The sequence below is a fragment of the Pseudophryne corroboree genome, chromosome 9 (genome assembly GCF_028390025.1).
Source record: "Pseudophryne corroboree isolate aPseCor3 chromosome 9, aPseCor3.hap2, whole genome shotgun sequence".
NCBI lineage: Eukaryota > Metazoa > Chordata > Amphibia > Anura > Myobatrachidae > Pseudophryne > Pseudophryne corroboree.
The window spans coordinates 39552989-39572545 of record NC_086452.1 but is presented as its reverse complement, the minus strand read 5'-3'; the positions used below and the strand labels follow the sequence as shown (position 1 = coordinate 39572545).

Here is a 19557-nt window from a genome sequence, read left to right as displayed (position 1 = left end):
CAATGAGCAGATGGAGATGAGACGTCTGCTTCAATCAGATCTTTTGCACCCAGCACGGGACGGGGGTGTAAGTTCCAATACAAATAACTACAGCTGCGGACATAGGAACAGTACGCTGGATGGCCTAGCACATGCAGACGCACGGCTGTTTACTATACGCGGCAGATACTTGCATTAGCATAATGTATTAAGCACGGACTGGGGTCTGCACGGACTGGGGTCTAGATGGAAAAGGGGCCGCGGATGCATCCAGTCAGAACGAGCCCCGTTATATATTTATTTTTAACGCATACCCACCCCCAACTTGTAGAACCGCGCTTTATCTTGTCCACGGTTTACCTTCAAACGCCCACCGGCTGTTACCTCTGATGAAGAGCGACAGCCCGCGCTGGAAACGCTGCACATTGAGACCCCTAGACTTCTACTAGCTCAGGAGAACAGGTTTTATCATAAGGAGAAAACATCATATTTTCTTAATTTGTACATTTAATTAAATAAATAAATGTAATACTTTTCTGTTAATTACAAATCCCCTCAGAATTAGTTCATTATTACATGAAGGAGCCACGGTTATAAGCACCATATTAAAGTCGGTGACCAGACAATGGGGGTAATTCAGATGTGATCATTAGGCAGTGATTTTCGCTGCCCTGCGATCAGATAGTCGCCGCCTACAGGGGGAAGGGGAAATCGCTGTGCAAGTGTGGGATCGCATGTGTAGCAGAGCTGCACAAACTGAATTTATTTGTGCAGTCTCTGCTTAGTCCAGGTCTTACTCTGCTGCTTGTTTCCTGCTGATCGGGGCCGGAGCCGACGTCAGACACCCTCCCTGAAAATGCCTGATCCCGCCTGCGTTTTTCCGGACACTCCTCTAAAACGGTCAGTTGCCACCCACTAACCTTCCTGTCAATCACCTGCGAACGCCCGTGCTTTCTGATTTTTTTGTATCATCCCGTCGCAGGGCGCCGATTCCCGTAGCAGCGGTCCGTCGCATCTGCGCAGTGCGGTGCATGCGCAGTTCAGATCTGGTCGCCAGTTGCAATCAGGTCTTAATTACCCCCAATGTACACACAGAGCAACATCAGAAGGAAAGGGAACATTACCAATATAAAACATTATTTCGGCAAGATGTTCCCTTTACTTAAAAGCTCTTTAGTGCTCAATACATAAATAACAGCTGTTATTTGGCAGTGACCACGTCCACAATGTTTAATATAACATGAAATTTCAGCCGCAACCCTTCTATTCGTGGCATGTACCGTTATATTAATTTATTTTAAAATAAACCACTAATATCACCGATGAATAAAAGTTTTCAGAAAATGATCACAACTAAATATATTTAGGAGATATGTTTGATTATGGGGGGAGATATTTTTCCTATGCAGTTTAGGGATATTTTACCCCAGTCCGTGATAGTTAACAGGAAGCCTAAACTGGCCAATCAGACAACTGCATGCAATAAGTGTTACCCTGCTATGGGATGCTTCAGGGGCAAAACCGATCAGTCAGCATTTTAGATGAAATAGTCTTTTAGTATCTATCGGACGTTCGTCAATCACCGTATTATAATTACCGGTCACAGGAATAGGTTTCGATGAAAAGAAAAAACTGTGAGAGCGCATACAAAAAGTGACCTATAGCAAACACCAGTTCATACTGCAAAGTGCAGGCTATGCTACATCCGTGGTTCCAACTCAGACGTTTCACAGAGGTCAAAGGTGTTTGACCAGAGAGGTTGTGTAACCCGCAGTGTTTGTAAAGTCCTTCAAATGAGGCCAGAGTTACAAAAGCACATTAATTATTTCCATAAATGGAGAAACTCCGTTCTATATAGACTTCCAAAAAAATAAAAAGTGCATATTAGATTATATTTATGCCCGTGTTATAATGGGCGGTATCTTCATGCTGGGAGAATAACGGACAGGTCAGCCTGCAGCGCTGTTTCTGCATCACTGCGGCCGCATCCATTAATTAAGTCAGAAAAATGTCTGAAACCAGAATTAGCTACACTCATTGGTTATTGCTGACCGATCCAGCTCAGTTTTAGCAATGGACGGGAACCGGATATCTTGTTGACATTCATAATGTGGATATGAGAATGTCAACATGGTAATACAGATATGTCCTCGTGCATCACTGCTGCAGTCGTGCCAAACAGACCCTCTTGTGAGACTCTGCTAGCGTCGGGTGGCCCTCGCATCTATTTTGCCGAAAATGCGTCCTTGTTGCAACTCAATGCGACTTGGACGCACCAGGAGACTGTGCTGATTAATCTGATATGCGGCATGATATGCTCAGCCGGCTATCATTTTATTACTTAATACAGGTCAGCTGTAATCGCCAACTCACAAGTAGATAGGTTAGAAAGAAATGTTATATGTACTTCTTTTTTGTAACATACAAGTCAGCAGAAAAATGTTGCACACAGACACTGAGGGGGTCATTCCGAGTTGATCGCTCGCTTGCTGTTTTTAGCAGCCGTGCAAACGCTATGCCGCCTTCCACTGGGAGTGTATTTTAGCTTAGCAGAAGTGCGAACGAAAGGATCGCAGAGCGGCTACAAAATAATTTTGTGCAGTTTCAGAGTAGCTTCAGACCTACTCAGCGCTTGCGATGACTTCAGACTGTTCAGTTCCTGTTTTGACGTCACAAACACGCCCTGCGTTCACCCAGCCATGCCTGCGTTTTTCCTGGCACGCCTGTGTTTTTTCCGAACACTCCCTGAAAAGGGTCAGTTGACACCCAGAAACGCCCTCTTCCTGTCAATCACTCTGCGGCCAGCAGTGCGACGGAAAAGCTTCGCTAAACCTTGTGTGAAACTACATCGTTCGTTGTAATAGTTCGTCGCGCATGCGCATTGCGCCGCATGCGCAGAAGTGCAGTTTTTTTGCTTCATTGCTGCGCAGCGAACATTTTATGCTAGCGAACTCAGAATGACCCCCTGAATCTCTGAATCTGTACACAAAGGGATACACAGCTTTTTCCAATACAAGTTCTGTCCTGCTCTGTATACAGACTCAGACACACACAATATACAAGTGTCATCTATCACATTACCCAGCACAGTCTCCTCGTGCGTCCTTTCACTGCACTGCAACTAAGACACGTTTTCAGCAACAAAAAGACGCCTGACGCCCGGGGCCTGTCAGCTCACTCGCGCTACACATCTCCCACTGCGTGGTGAATTGAGGCTAGATGTACCATCTGTCAGCAAGTTTTATGTGTCGACATGCACAAAGGTCAACACTGAGGACAGGTCAACACTGTTACAACATTTGACAAGCAATTTTTAGAGCAAGCCTAACGTCATCATTTTCACAATGGCTACAGTCACATGTCGACATAGTAAATGTCGACAATCTGACTGCTTACCAAAGAGGACCACTAATCCAAAGAGAAAGCTGGGGCAATATGGAACGGTTTCCAATAAGAGTTCTTAGAACAACCCCAAAGATCTGATCGTTGTAGAGTAGAAAGACAACGAGTGTCCACGTGTGGTCGTCTCCTAGGACCTGTCATTATTATTATTATACCTGTACAAATATAAAGAGTACAACTGGGCACCTTTACGGCACGCTCATATTACCTTGCTGCCAATTATCGATCTCACTTCATCGTCTGGTGAGGTTGGCGTCCCGGAAATATCAGGATTGCTGTTGCTAAGGCTTCTGGAGCGGTTTAAATTAAGGCTCGCTGGTCTGTTTGCCGACCTGGCCATTGTGGCATAGTGCATTGATGCACCTAGACCTCCAGGCCCTGGAAGGAGGGTAAAAGCAATGAGAAAAATGTACGTTTTTGCTACACATCAAATAAACAAAGTAAGGTTTACTTTCAACAGCAACAAGTAGGAATGAACCACGGCCAATGTCCAGACTCAATGAGTTCCGGGGATTAAAACAATTGGGGTTCAAGCTTCTTTTTTTTATGGTGGGAAAGGGAGCAGGGACTGTAATCATGCCATAGATGTGGGATCCCAAAAGAGGCAAGTTGCAACAGAATGACTTGAAATATCCAAATTGGGGCGTTACGCCAATGTGGGGTCCCAACGCACAGTTGTGCAACTCCCTTAAACTAGGATTTAAATGGTCTTGGCAAACACCTGGCTTCTAGATTCCTGAATGCAGCCTGGCCATTATACACATCCGGCAAGAGTTTGGCTTCTAATTACAAAGTGGGAAGCCGAGGCTCGGGCGTTAGGCCGTGTCCAGAAGTGGCTCAGCTCCTGAGCTTCATGAGGACTACTAAGGGCTGGGGTGAAGGTCTACTGTGGACAACGACAGCCTGATTTCTAGGTCCAGCAAGGGTAAACACATGACTTTAGGTCTAATGTTGCTGTCCGGTATGTATGTATGTATGTATGTATGTATGTATGTATGTATGTATGTATGTATGTATTATGTGGTTGGCTACGGCTGGGGTTCGAACTCTAATGTGGGTGGTTATAATTTCAATTCTCTTGTGTGCCTACCTAAACCTGCCGGAATACGTCTAAGAATCCCACAAAGACCTTAGTTCTCATGGTGTCAAAGCCTTGGATACAAAATCTAGTGTAGAAGATCAAAGGGGAGCATATATGCCTAGTATGATATATCAGCCATAGAGCAGAAAGTGTCTAGTATCACTGTACTATGTACTAGCCACAAGCTATATAGCTCATTTGTCTATGGTGAAACCATGTTTCCAGTGTTCAGGAGCTACCAGGGACGTGCAGTCCGGGGAGGCAGTGCCTCCCCTGTCATTAATTATTAAAATAACACAAAGAAGATACTTATGACACATATTATGTGTCATAAGTATATGCTTTAGCTTTGTATTATTTTAGTAATTTTTCAGCATAAAAAAAAACGTTTACATTTGTGTTTCGGAGGCACCGCTCCAGGTGCCTCCCGATATCAATGTAACAGAGCCGGAAGCGGGGGGCGGGGCCGAGTATCGGGCAGTAAAAGCCCATTAAAAAAGTAACATAAGCGGCACTTATACAAGTGCTTCTGTGACAGGGGCGTGCTTTCAGCCATGTGAAAGCACGCCCCGTCACTGAAACAGCTCTGATTGGGCAGGGGGCAGCTCTGATGTAGCCGAGCATCAATATGCTGTGCTCGGCACTTGCAGGCAGGGGGCGGATCGGCCTGGCGGTGTGACGAGACGGGGCTGCCCGACAGCAAACGGCCCCGCTACCCGGGCCGGCTGCCACAAACGTAAGTCTCTCACCGCAGCTCCTGCTAGTGTATACAGCAGCGCCACATCAGGGATTAGGGCTGCAACGGAGACAGCGGTCAGCACTGGGATAGGGGGTACTATGAACTCCGTTGCAGCCCTACCCTCCCTACAAATGATGCAGCTTTAGCCGGGGAGTGATGGGGGGGGATGCAGAAGAGGGGTGTGGGGTTGTATGTTTCTAACATGACCTGTGTATTTTGAAAATGTGTCAGGTGGTAAGACATACACCTATGCACCAGCAAGGGGATTTGTTAAGGCTCCTTGACAAATCCCATTGCTGGTGCACAGGTGTATGTCTTACCACCTGACACATTTTCAAAATACACAGGTCATGTTGGAAACATACAACCCCCCCCCCCCCCCCCCCCACACACACACACACACACACACTCCCGCCCACCACCATTCCCCATTGGAATATACAGCAGCTGCATTACCCCTTCTGAAGCTGCATCATATGCATGAAGAGCTGGGCTGCAACGGAGGTCATGGCCCCATCCCAGTGCCGACCGCCACCGACTGTCACCCAGACAGCACCAGCCGTGCTCAAGAATGTCTGTAGGCTGCAGCCAGTGCAGCCTGTACTGCAAACGTTGGCTGGCACCAGTGTTGAGGCGGGCTTTACTGCGAGCACGCAAACATGGAAGCATTGACGAGCTGATCATGTACAGCTGGAGCAGAGGTTCGGCGCCACTCCCCCCCCCCCCCCAACCCGATTGCAGGCCGCGTCCACCCCCGTGTCCAAGCTCCGCTGGATCACACAGGAAAGAGACAGGTGTGAGGTACTGGAGAAGAGGGACCCATCACTTCCACTCCGGATGTCCGAGTGTCCGCCCATCCTGTGTGAGCCTGCTGTCAGTATGGAGGGTGCACCGGTGGCTGGGAGGAGGTGAGATCCTTGTTCAGCTTATTCTAACTTATGCTCGCCGAGTCCCTTCCACTCTCATCCTGCCCACATCTTCCCACCACTACTCCCATCCTGTCCCCCTTCTATTACTCCCTGCCTGCCCTCCTACTCTGCACTACTCTTACTCCCATCCTGTCTCCCACTTTCCACTACTACTTCCATCCTGCCCCCTGCTCTCCTCCACTGCTCCTCACTACTACTAATCCCAGCCTGCCCCCTGTTCTCCACGACTACTACTCTCAGCCTGCTCCCTGCTCTCCACCATGACTACTCCCATCCCACCACCTGCTCTGCACTTCTACTGCTCCCATCCTGCTTCTCACTATTCCTCCCACCCTGCCCCCAGCAGTAGCGGAGTGTATGGAGCTTGTGCTCCATGTCTCACAGTACAGTACCCATCCAAACTAACACTCCTGCCTCTGGAGCATACCTGTAATCCGCCCACTCCCTCCCCCCCCCCCCGGCCTCTTCAACATACAGTACCCCCCCAGGCCAGTGGGTACATACAGTACACTGCCCACCCTACCACCTCCTCCCCCTGGCCCCACGGACACACATTCCCCACCCTGCCGACTGGTCCTCTAGATACAGTACCCTCCCAAAATGGGGCAGCAGTAGTAGTGGGCATTAGCTTGGTGGCAGTAGGAGTCATCGGCGGGACTCAACAGACATTATGGCTGCAGTGCCTCACCAGCCACTGACCTCACCGCATGCCACTGGGAGCTACAGCATTATGGCCCTCATTCCGAGTTGTTCGCTCGCTAGCTGCTTTTAGCAGCATTGCACACGCTAGGCCGCCGCCCTCTGGGAGTGTATCTTAGCTTAGCAGAAGTGCGAATGAAAGATTAGCAAAACTGCGCGTGAAAAATGTCATGCCGTTTCTGAGTAGTTCCAGACCTACTCCTATCTTGCGATCACTGCAGTCTGTTTAGTTCCTGGTTTGACGTCACAAACACGCCCTGCGTTCGGCCAGCCACTCCCCCGTTTCTCCAGCCACTCCTGCGTTTTTGCCTGGCACGCCTGCGTTTTTTTTACCACACTCCCTGAAAACGCAGAGTTTCCGCCCAGAAACACCCACTTCCTGTCAATCATACTACGATCACTCGAGCGACTGAAAAACGTTGCTCGAGCTTGGATAAAACTACAAAGTTTTGTGTGAAAGTACTTAGCGCATGTGCGCTGCGTACCATGCGCAGAATTGCCGCTTTTAAACTTGATCGCTGCGCTGAGAACAACGGCAGCGAGCGATCAACTCGGAATGAAGGCCTGTATCAACAAAGTAAAAACAACCCGGGGATACCATGTTCTATGGCGGTGAATAGGGCTGGGTGGAGAGCTCAGACGGCTATCATTTTATCCATTAACACGTGTCAGCTGTAATCGCCAACTCACAAGTAGATAAGTTAGAAGGAAGCTTTATATGGGCTTCTATCGCCAACCCACAAGTAGATAGGTTAGAAATAAGCTTTATACAGGCTTCTTTTTCTACCATAAAAGTAAGCAGAACAATATTTTGCAAATCATCTTATGAATTGGGAAGGGGAGGGGATGATCTAATAAATAGGATATCAACTGCACGGGGTGGCCTTGAAAAAAAGTAACCAGCTAGTAGATCCCATATTCATTCCAGTCCCTGTTCCGCATACAAATTCTCTGTAATACTGGCTCCTGGGAAACACTCTCTGTCGGACTGCTAGAATCACAGGGTTGAACCGGAAAATAATTAGGAAATAAAAGCACAGGATCTATTATGTGGCCCAGAAAGAGGGGAGGAGGGAAGTAAAGCAACAAAGGATTCTTCTACAGCATTACCTGGAGATGGAGAACTGGGATCGGTGTTTGGAAGCCTGAACACATAGTAGATGTATGAAGCCAGAAGGTTATTCCTGCCGTGTAAGTCCTGGTTCCCTTCCAGGTTTTTATGGAGTCTATTCGTGATGGAAGCCATCGCCTCAAATGACGCTTGTCCTAAGTTAACTGACAAGAACAATTTTTATACATCTCACAGAACGACAAAAGATTGAGAGGACAGAAGCGGTTATGAGTCTGTAAATCCCCCACACGCCTCTCCACTCTCGTAAAACGTTATTGTCACACACTGCACAGGCCCGGTCATTACCCTTTATCTAGCCACAATGGTATAGAGTTCTTCTGGCACTTAAGATTTAACTCACCGATCTGACCGGCGATGACAGGCGGCCTCACGACAAGAAGAATCAGTTTATCCAGCAGGAGGTGGAGGAACCGCACCACCGGTTCCAGCTGAGCCGAGTTTAGGGCCAGGATGCTGCTCTTCAGCTCGCTTTCCAAGTTGTTTTCCATTATTCTCATGTCTCCGATTCGGACAGGGAATAGGTGCTCATCCAAAGCGTGGACAAGAGCGAAGAACTTGTCCAGGTATGAATCCTAAATAATAAAATGCAGAACATACAAGTTCATGTATCAAAGAGCAAATGTTATATATTTATATTATCTACATTTTCTTTCCTACAAAAGCTTCGGTTTACAGGAATGATGCAAGTGGAGATTTCCAACAGCTCCTGAAGAGGGAAGGCCACCTTACCATCCCTACTGCAAGGTTCTCCTTAGAAGCTTGTTTGTGGGATACAGCTCCTCCATTCCGAGGGCATAATCAATCGTGACCTCAAGCCAGAGAACATCCTGGTGGCTGGAATGGGCTATATTACCATCTCCGACTTCGGTCTCGCACTCGAGAACATCCTTGGAGACTGGAGGGCAACTGGCTTCGCTGGAACACATGGTTACTTTGCTCCTGAGGTGCATGCTGGCAAGGAGTACAGTGACAGTGTCGATTGGTTTTCACTTGGTGTCATAATGACTGAAATGATCACCGGAAGTCTTCATTACCAAACTACAAGACTTCATGCATTTGGCACTGCTGTGAAAGACATCATTGACGAGCTCCTCCAAAAAGATCCCCCACAGACGACTTGGGAGTCCATGGTAATATACGACACCATAAGTTCTTCTAGCCGGTCGACTGGGTCGCAGTGAAAACCCTTGAGACGTTACCGCCCTACAGCCCCGAGCCACCATACTTACCACAATCTGACTTCATTCTAAGCCACTCAGAGAGAATGGAGGCAGCAGAGGTCCATAAGTGACCAATAACGGCTGAGGAGCAAGGACGATTTAGAGGGTTTTCATTTGTCAGCTCTACCTCGAGAACCCTCCCAAAGGCACCCGGCATATAAGAACAACAGCTAAGGCCACAGCACTGCTGGTTACTAGAATGGAAGACTCTGCATCAAATGGAAGAGAATGAAGATGAGCCCAACAAAAGAAGAAAGAGGAGCTCAGAAGACTAAGCTTTGAGTTTTTCTCTAAGCTCCCGGTTATTTTAAATGTTTTTATTTTGCTCAGTTGGGATTAGTTTAGACCACAGGTTCTCAAACTCGGTCCTCAAGACCCCACACAGTGCATGTTTTGCAGGTCTCCTCAGAGAATCGCAAGTGAAATAATTAGCTCCACCTGTGGACCTTTTAAAATGTGTCAGTGAGTAATTAATACACCTGTGGACCTGCTGGGTTAACTGCAAAACATGCACTGTGTGGGGTCCTGAGGACCGAGTTTGAGAACCTATGGTTTAGACAGTCATACAGGGTGGGTTGGGACAGTTTACATTTTTTTATATATTTTTGTTAATTTTTATATTTGAAAAATATTGTTAGAGATAGTTTTTTTTATGTTTTACCTATAGATTTTAAGATTTAAAAAAAATAAGAATTTACTCACCGGTAATTCTATTTCTCGTAGTCCGTAGTGGATGCTGGGAACTCCGTAAGGACCATGGGGAATAGCGGGCTCCGAAGGAGGCTGGGCACTCTAGAAAGATCTTAGACTACCTGGTGTGCACTGGCTCCTCCCACTATGACCCTCCTCCAAGCCTCAGTTAGGTACTGTGCTCGGACGAGCGTACACAATAAGGAAGGATTTTGAATCCCGGGTAAGACTCATACCAGCCACACCAATCACACCGTACAACTCGTGATATGAAACACAGTTAACAGTATCAAACAATAGAGCCTCTCAACAGATGGCTCAACAATAACCCGATTTAGTTAACCATAACTATGTACAAGTATTGCAGATAAACCGCACTTGGGATGGGCGCCCAGCATCCACTACGGACTACGAGAAATAGAATTACCGGTGAGTAAATTCTTATTTTCTCTGACGTCCTAGTGGATGCTGGGAACTCCGTAAGGACCATGGGGATTATACCAAAGCTCCCAAACGGGCGGGAGAGTGCGGATGACTCTGCAGCACCGAATGAGAGAACTCCAGGTCCTCCTCAGCCAGGGTATCAAATTTATAGAATTTTGCAAATGTGTTTGCCCCTGACCAAGTAGCAGCTCGGCAAAGTTGTAAAGCCGAGACCCCTCGGGCAGCCGCCCAAGATGAGCCCACCTTCCTTGTGGAATGGGCATTGACAGATTTTGGCTGTGGCAGGCCTGCCACAGTATGTGCAAGCTGAATTGTACTACAAATCCAACGAGCAATAGTCTGCTTAGAAGCAGGAGCACCCAGCTTGTTGGGTGCATACAGGATAAACAGCGAGTCAGATTTTCTGACTCCAGCCGTTCTGGAAACATATATTTTCAGTGCCCTGACAACGTCTAGCAACTTGGAGTCCTCCAAGTCCCTAGTAGCCGCCGGCACCACAATAGGTTGGTTCAGGTGAAACGCTGACACCACCTTTGGGAGAAACTGGGGACGAGTCCTCAATTCTGCCCTCTCCATATGGAAAATCAAATAAGGGCTTTTACAAGACAAAGCCGCCAATTCTGATACTCGCCTGGCAGAAGCCAAGGCCAATAACATAACCACCTTCCACGTGAGATATTTCAGATCCACGGTTTTTAGTGGTTCAAACCAATGTGATTTTAAGAAACTCAACACCACGTTGAGATCCCAAGGTGCCACGGGGGGCACAAACGGGGGCTGAATATGCAGCACTCCTTTAACAAATGTCTGAACTTCAGGTACTGAAGCTAGTTCTTTTTGAAAGAAAATTGACAGAGCCGAGATCTGTACCTTAATGGAGCCCAGTTTTAGGCCCATATTCACTCCTGCTTGCAGGAAATGCAGAAATCGACCTAGTTGAAATTCCTCCGTTGGGGCCTTTTCGGCCTCACACCATGCAACATACCTCCGCCATATGCGGTGATAATGAGTTGCTGTGACCTCTTTCCTGGCTTTAATAAGCGTAGGAATGACTTCCTCCGGAATGCCCTTTTCCTTCAGGATCCGGCGTTCAACCGCCATGCCGTCAAACGCAGCCGCGGTAAGTCTTGGAACAGACAGGGGCCCTGCTGCAGCAGGTCTTGTCTGAGCGGCAGAGACCACGGGTCCTCTGAGATCATTTCTTGAAGTTCCGGGTACCACGCTCTTCTCGGCCAATCCGGAACGACGAGAATTGTGTTTACTCCTCGCTTTCTTATTATTCTCAATACCTTTGGTATGAGAGGTAGAGGAGGGAACACATAAACTGACCGGTACACCCACGGTGTCACTAGAGCGTCCACAGCTATCGCCTGAGGGTCTCTTGACCTGGCGCAATACTTCTCTGGTTTTTTGTTTAGGCGGGACGCCATCATGTCCACCTGTGGACGACCCCATTGATTTACAATCATTTGGAAGACTTCTGGATGAAGTCCCCACTCTCCCGGGTGGAGGTCGTGCCTGCTGAGAAAGTCTGCTTCCCAGTTGTCCACTCCCGGGATGAACACTGCTGACAGTGCTAGTACATGATTCTCCGCCCATCGGAGAATTTTTGTGGCTTCTGCCATCGCCGTCCTGCTTCTTGTGCCGCCCTGTCGATTCACATGGGCGACTGCCGTGATGTTGTCTGACTGGATCAGCACCGGCTGGTGTAGGAGCAGGGATTTTGCTTGACTTAGGGCATTGTAAATGGCCCTTAGTTCCAGAATATTTATGTGAAGGGCAGTCTCCTGACTTGACCATAGTCCTTGGAAATTTCTTCCCTTTGTGACTGCCCCCCAGCCTCGTAGGCTGGCATCCGTGGTCACCAGGACCCAGTCCTGTATGCCGAATCTGCGGCCCTCCAGAAGATGAGCACTGTGCAGCCACCACAGAAGAGACACCCTGGTTCGTGGAGACAGGGTTATTAAACGATGCATCTGAAGATGCGATCCGGACCACTTGTCCAACAGGTCCCACTGAAAAATTCTGGCATGGAACCTGCCGAATGGAATTGCTTCGTAAGAAGCTACCATCTTTCCCAGGACCCGCGTGCAGTGATGCACCGATACCTGTTTTGGTTTTAGGAGGTCTCTGACTAGAGAAGACAACTCCCTGGCTTTCTCCTCCGGGAGAAACACTTTTTTCTGTGCCGTGTCCAGAATCATTCCCAGGAACATTAGACGTGTCGTGGGGACCAGCTGTGACTTTGGGATATTCAGAATCCAGCCGTGCTGGCTCAGCACTTCCTGAGATAGTGCTAGTCCCACTAACAACTGTTCCTTGGATCGTGCCTTTATTAGGAGATCGTCCAAGTATGGGATAATTAAAACTCCCTTTTTTCGAAGGAGTATCATCATTTCCGCCATAACCTTGGTAAATACCCTCGGTGCCGTGGAGAGTCCAAACGGCAGCGTCTGGAATTGGTAATGGCAATCCTGTACCACAAATCTGAGGTACTCCTGGTGAGAATTGTAAATGGGGACATGCAGGTAAGCATCCTTGATGTCCAGGGATACCATGTAATCCCCCTCGTCCAGGCTTGCAATAACCGCCCTGAGCGATTCCATCTTGAACTTGAATTTTTTTATGTATGTGTTCAAGGATTTCAAATTTAAAATGGGTCTCACCGAACCGTCCGGTACTTGTTGAAGTAGGGGTACCTTGATTATCACCTGCTGGGAATACAGCTTGTGAATCGCTGCTACCACCGCCTCCCTGTCTGAGGGAGCAATCGGCAAGGCGGATTTTAGGAAACGGCGGGGTGGAGTCGCCTCGAATTCCAGCCTGTATCCCTGAGATACTATTTGAAGGATCCAGGGATCCACCTGTGAGCGAGCCCACTGATCGCTGAAATTCCTGAGGCGGGCCCCCACCGTACCTGGCTCCGCCTGTGGAGCCCCACCGTCATGCGGCGGACTTGGAAGAGGAAGCGGGGGAGGACTTTTGTTCCTGGGAACCTGCTGTTTGCTGCAGCCTTTTTCCCCTACCTCTGCCTCTTGACAGAAAAGACCCTCCTTTTCCCCGCTTGTTTTTCTGGGACCGAAAGGACTGAACCTGATAAAATGGCGCCTTCTTAGGCTGTGAGGGGACATGGGGTAAAAATGCTGACTTCCCAGACGTTGCTGTGGAAACTAGGTCGGAGAGACCATCCCCAAATAATTCCTCCCCCTTATAAGGCAAAACTTCCATGTGCCTTTTGGAATCTGCATCTCCAGTCCACTGGCGAGTCCATAAGCATCTCCTAGCAGAGATGGATCCATGCTGACGCAATAGCTGGTCTGAGTATAATGCCTGAGTGTGTATATACAGACTTCAGGATCGCCTCCTGCTTTCTATCAGCAGGTTCCTTAAGGGCGGCCGTATCCTGGGACGGTAGTGCCACCTTTTTAGACAAACGTGTGAGCGCTTTATCCACCCTCGGGGGTGTTTCCCAACGTAACCTATCCTCTGGCGGGAAAGGGAACGCCATTAGTAGCTTCTTAGGAATTACCAATTTCTTATCAGGGGAAGCCCACGCTTCTTCACACACTTCATTTAATTCATCTGACGGGGGAAAAACTACAGGTAGTTTTTTCTCCCCAAACATAATACCCTTTTTTGTGGTACCTGGATGTAAATCAGAAATATTTAACACCTCTTTCATTGCCTCAATCATGCAGTGAATGGCCTTAACGGGCATTAAATTTGACTCATCGTCGTCGACACTGGTGTCAGTATCCGTGTCGACATCTACTTGTGCCACCTGAGATAGCGGGCGTTTCAGAGCCCCTGATGACTTTTGAGACACCTGGACAGGCACGAGCTGAAGACTCGGCTGTCCCACAGTCGGCATGTCGTCAAATTTTTTATGTAAGGAGTCTATACGTGCACTCATTTCCTGCCATAATACCATCCACTCAGGTGTCTGACCCCCAGGGGGTGACATCCCTGCTAAAGGCATCTGCTCCCCCTCCACATCATTATCCTCCTCAAACATGTCGACACAGCCGTACCGACACACTCCACACACACAGGGAATGCTCAAACAGAGGACAGGACCCACAAAAGCCCTTTGGGGGGACAGAGTAAGAGTATGCCAGCACACACCAGAGCGCTATATATATATACAGGGACTAACTGAGTTATGTCCCTAATAGCAGCTTTTCAAATATAATATACTGTATACAGTGCCAATTTTAATGCCCCCCCTCTCTTTTCCCTCTTACTGTACTGTAGAATTGCAGGGAAGAGCCAGGGAGCTTCCTTCCAGCGGAGCTGTGAGGGAAAAATGGCGCCAGTGTGCTGAGGAGATAGGCTCCGCCCCTTTTTCGCGGCGTATTCTCCCGCTTTTTATGGGATTCTGGCAGGGGTATTTACCTCATATATAGCCCCAGGGGCTATATATTGAGGTATTTTAGCCAGCCAAGGTGTTTTTATTGCTGCCTCAGGGCGCCCCCCCAGCGCCCTGCACCCTCAGTGACCGGAGTGTGAAGTGTGTATGAGGAGCAATGGCGCACAGCTGCAGTGCTGTGCGCTACCTTGGTGAAGACAGGATGTCTTCATGCCGCCGATTTTCCGGACCATCTTCTTGCTTCTGGCTCTGTAAGGGGGACGGCGGCGCGGCTCCGGGACCGAACATCAAGGCTGGGCCTGCGGTCGATCCCTCTGGAGCTAATGGTGTCCAGTAGCCTAAGAAGCCCAATCCGGCTGCAAGCAGGCGAGTTCGCTTCTTCTCCCCTTAGTCCCTCGCTGCAGTGAGCCTGTTGCCAGCAGGTCTCACTGAAAATAACAAATTCTAAGACTATAACTTTCTAAGAGCTCAGGAGAGCCCCTAGTGTGCATCCAACCTCGGCCGGGCACAGAAATCTAACTGAGGCTTGGAGGAGGGTCATAGTGGGAGGAGCCAGTGCACACCAGGTAGTCTAAGATCTTTCTAGAGTGCCCAGCCTCCTTCGGAGCCCGCTATTCCCCATGGTCCTTACGGAGTTCCCAGCATCCACTAGGACGTCAGAGAAAAGTTTGTTCTCATAGTAGTAAGTAGGTACTTAAGGGGTCATTCCGAGTTGATCACTAGCTGAAAATGTTCGCTGCGCTGCGATTAAGTGAAAAACCGGCACTTCTGCGCATGCGGCGCAGTGCGCAACGTACTTTCACAACGGCCGATGTATTTTCACACAAGGGCTAGCGAAGCTTTTCAGTCGCAATGGCCGCCGCAGAGTGATTGACATGAAGAGGGCGTTTCTGGGTGTCAACTGACCGTTTTCAGAAAGTGCTCGAAAAAACGCAGGCGTGCCAGGAAAAACGCAGGCGTGGCTGGGCGAACGCAGGGCGCGTTTGTGACGTCAAAACAGGAACTGAATGGTCTGACGTGATCGAAAGCGCTGAGTAGGTCTGAAGCTAATCAGAAACTGCACAATATTTTTTTGTAGCCGTTCTGCGATCCCTTCGTTCGTACTTCTGCTAAGCTAAAATACACTTCCAGAGGGCGGCGGCATAGCGTTTGCATGGCTGCTAAAAAACTGCTAGCGAGCGATCAACTCGGAATGACCCCCAAAGTACTAAGTTTATAGAATAGACTAACAGATTTTTTTTTTACACTTTTTCACATGTATTTTTTATATTTATACAAAGTTAATATATTTTTAATATTCATAACTAGGTGCTTCATCGCGCCCTACGGGCGCTCTTCACACCGTCGCAAGGGGCTACGCCCCCTTAACCCTTGCATGCCTTTCTGGGGTTTAATATTTGTATTATATGGAGTATTACCTGCATTCCTTTGTTAGTTGTTAAATATTGCACAATGAAAGGGCGTGCGATGGTGAAGGAGGCGCAGCCCCTTGCGACGGCGTGAACAGCACCTGCAGGGCACGATGTACAGAATGTAGCGGGTGCGGGGGGGACTGCGGATGGTGTCTGTAGATGCTGCGGGTGGAGGGAGGCAGAAGTGGGGGTGGGGCCCGGATGGGGAAGGTTCGGGAGGTGCTGCGCGTGGGGGAGGGGCAGAGGAGTGGGGGATGCAGATGGGGGAGGGGTCCGGAGGCACTGAAGGTGGGGGAGGGGCAGGGGTGCCACGGGTGGGAGAGGGGCAGGTGTGGGGATGTTGTGGATGGATGAAGGGTTCCGGAGGTGCTGTTGGATGGGAAGGGACGGGAGTGCCGGGGGTGGGGTAGGGGACCGCAGGCACCATGGGTAGGGTAGGGGCAGGTACGGGTGTTGCGGCGGATGGGAAAGGAGGTCCGGAGGTGCTGCAGGTGGTGGAGGGGCAGGTGCGGGGGTGCCATTGGTGGGGGAGGGGTGGGTGAGAGGGGGACCGCTGATGGAGGAGGGTGTCTGCAGATGCTGCGGGTGGAGGGGGGCAGGTGTGGTGGGAGACATATAAGGGGGGTGAATGGTGGAAGGGGCCTGGAGGTGCTGTGGGTGGTGAAGGGGCGGAGGAGTGGGAGCCACGGGTGGTGTAGGGGGTCTGGAGGCACAGCATGTGGGGGAGGGGTGGAGTGCCGCATGTGGTGGAGGGGAAGGTGCGGAGGTGTGGTGCATTGGGGAGAGGTCTGGAGGCGCTGCGGGTACTGTACATGCCATAAAAGGTAGTTGGAGGGTATGCAGTAACAGAGCCAGGACAGGGGTGACAGGGTCAGTACAGGGTTGACGTGGCCAGGACAGGGGTGACAGGGTCAGAACAGGGGTGACGGTGCCAGGACAGGGGTGACGGGGCCAGGACAGGGGTGACGGGGCCAGGACAGAAATGATAGGGACAGGATAAGGGTGACAGGGCCAGGATAAGGGTGAAAGGGCCAGGATAAGGGTGGCAGGTCAAGGCCAGGGGTGACAGGGACATGACAGAACACAGGGCACGGGAGAGATTGGTATTAGGGACAAAACAGTGGTGACAGACAGATGTGTCTTACCGGAGTCACTGCTGCTGGCTGCTGCTGTTCCACTCCAACCTGTTGGGATCTGCTGCTGCTGGAGACTTGGCATGGCTGACTCTCTCAGGCTGGAGTCCTGCTTCCTCTGCCCGTCCGCATCCCTCCCCCCCTCCTCAGTCACACACCGCAGACCTCGCGCAGCTGGCGGGCACTGTGGTAAGGGGAGACTGGAAATGACTGGTTAGCCCCCAGGAGATGCTGCGGCTGGAGGGAGGAGGGGGTCATAGCATGCACGTGGCGCGGACCTCACGGCTTCCGGGCACTGTGGTAAGGGGAGACTGGGAGTGACTGGTTAGCTCCCAGGAGACGCTGCGGCTGGAGGGAGGAGTGGGTCAGAGCCTGCAAGCAGCTCGGATTTCTGCAGCGCTACCCGCCAGCTAAAGTGTGTGAATGAGCTGGGCGCACTCCACTGCGGGTGGCAGCGCTGCAGCTAGCGGTGGGGTTGCCGGGGCTGGAGATAACAGAGGCAGTATGGAACCTGCACAGCGGCAGGTGCCCCACTAAACTGCAGCTAAGAAGCGTGGAGTGTGCCAGAAAGTGACGCTCCTCCGCATCAGAGAGACCCTGCTGAGTATGCCGATGTGGGGGGTCAAGCACACAGTGAGCCGGTGCCCGTCTGTCTGTATGACATACCCCTCACACAGCCCCATACCTCCCAAATGTCCCGATTTTCGCGGGACAGTCCCATTTTTTGGGGTCTGTCCCGCTGTCCCACCCGCGGGTCGCAGTGTCCGGCGGTGGGGGGGGGGGGGGCAGTTGGAAAGCTCCTGTACTCGCTGTTCTGCTTAGCAGAGCAGCGGTGAATAGTGGAGACAGAGGGAGAGGGGGCATCAGGGGGTACGGATTAATGGGGGGGTTCCAGCAGCAGAGCCGGATTAAGGTGGGGGGGGGGGGCAGGGGATACGTACCGTTGGCCCCACAGTTTTAGGGGACCCCCCGGCTGGAGTAGCTCTGTCCCAGCTCAGAAGCTTTCCCCCCCCGTCCTGCCAGCAACAGCGGCAGCATTGTGCTACAGTCAGCACACGCTGCTGCATATTGGCAGGTCTGTGGTGTTGCAGGGAGGCAGCAGTCTCCCTGCTTTCTTCTCCCTGTGCGGGTGTGTAGGGGGGAGCGACCACCTCCTCTGGATTTAGCCCTAGCTGAGGGGCCAAAATCCCATAAAAAAAAACAAAAATAAAAATCGAAATTTGCATAAGGGGACGTGGCCGCGCGGGCCGCGATTAGGCCACGCCCCCAACCCACAGCAGGCACAGCGTGACAGCAATGAGATAGGGCTCCCCTGTCTCAAGTGCCCTGTGCCCCCCGGACTCATAATCAGCCCCTGGGAGCATGCCAGCAGCTCACAGAGCGCTGGGCATGCCCCCTCACTGACGAAAACGGGGCCCTCCCGTGAAGCCACGCCCCCTTTTCGCCGAGTGTGTTTCCCTCCTTCTGCCTGGAGAAAGCTCCTGCAGAAAGCTGGGAGGTATGCACCCCTGCCTGTGCCATGCCCAATGCCCATGCTATCTGCTTCTGCTCCTGGTCTCCTGTAGATTTGGCCAGATCTCTGTGACTCATTTGACTAACTCCGCCCAGTGTTGTAACTCCGCCCAGCGTTAGCAAATGAATCACAAGGTCACAGAATAGGGCTATTATATAGGAGATAGAATAACACCATAGAAAAAGGTGTGAGACTGGGTGGCCGGGAGGGGAGGTAGGGCGGGTAGTATATGTCCCTGGGGTAACATGAAATATCTGAACACACACATAGAACCAGGCCCTATACGACAGATGAGATAGGAAGAGGTATTAGACTGCGCAGATAGGATGACCGCAGCATTCACCACAGATGACATGTATAGATACTTTGCAGTCCTCCAACAACTGCTTGGTATACTGGCAAGGGGTCCCACCACGTCACATACACTGAGCAGGTAAGATCGGGGGTCTTTATATTAATCCAGTAATGAAATACAGACTGTTTGTTGCGATTAGATTCAGCGACAGCAGACTCACTGATACAGGGTTTATGTTTCAGCGTTTTCTGTGGGGTCAGAATCCCCTAAACAAGTGCAGTTGTGCAGAGAATATGGGGTGACAATGAGCTCACATTGTGGCAGAGCAATATGGCAGCTGTCTCTCCAGCTATGTCATTACCAAAAGGAAATGTCAATGATGGGTCCCATTACTATTGGTTATATGCAGCACGGTATATGGAACAAGGCAGACGCTGATAGAGGCAACCTTCCCTTACTAGGCTATCAGGGTGCCAGAGGGTAGGCGGGGTACTCTATGTCACTGGGGCCGGGAGGGGAA

At 50.3% G+C, this 19557-nt stretch overlaps 1 protein-coding gene across 11 annotated transcripts in view; it reads right to left on the bottom strand.

Moving 5' to 3' along the window:
* Positions 1 to 19557, bottom strand: part of DOCK7 (dedicator of cytokinesis 7) — a 274293-nt gene that overhangs the window by 112106 nt on the left and 142630 nt on the right. For all 11 annotated transcript variants that reach the window (XM_063939211.1, XM_063939203.1, XM_063939205.1 and 8 more), the window contains exons 20-22: positions 8302 to 8533; positions 7940 to 8104; positions 3590 to 3759 (exon numbers count right to left, since the gene is read on the bottom strand). In XM_063939211.1, the coding sequence (XP_063795281.1) occupies positions 3590 to 3759; positions 7940 to 8104; positions 8302 to 8533 (567 nt within the window). The remainder of the gene's footprint in view (positions 1 to 3589; positions 3760 to 7939; positions 8105 to 8301; positions 8534 to 19557) is intronic.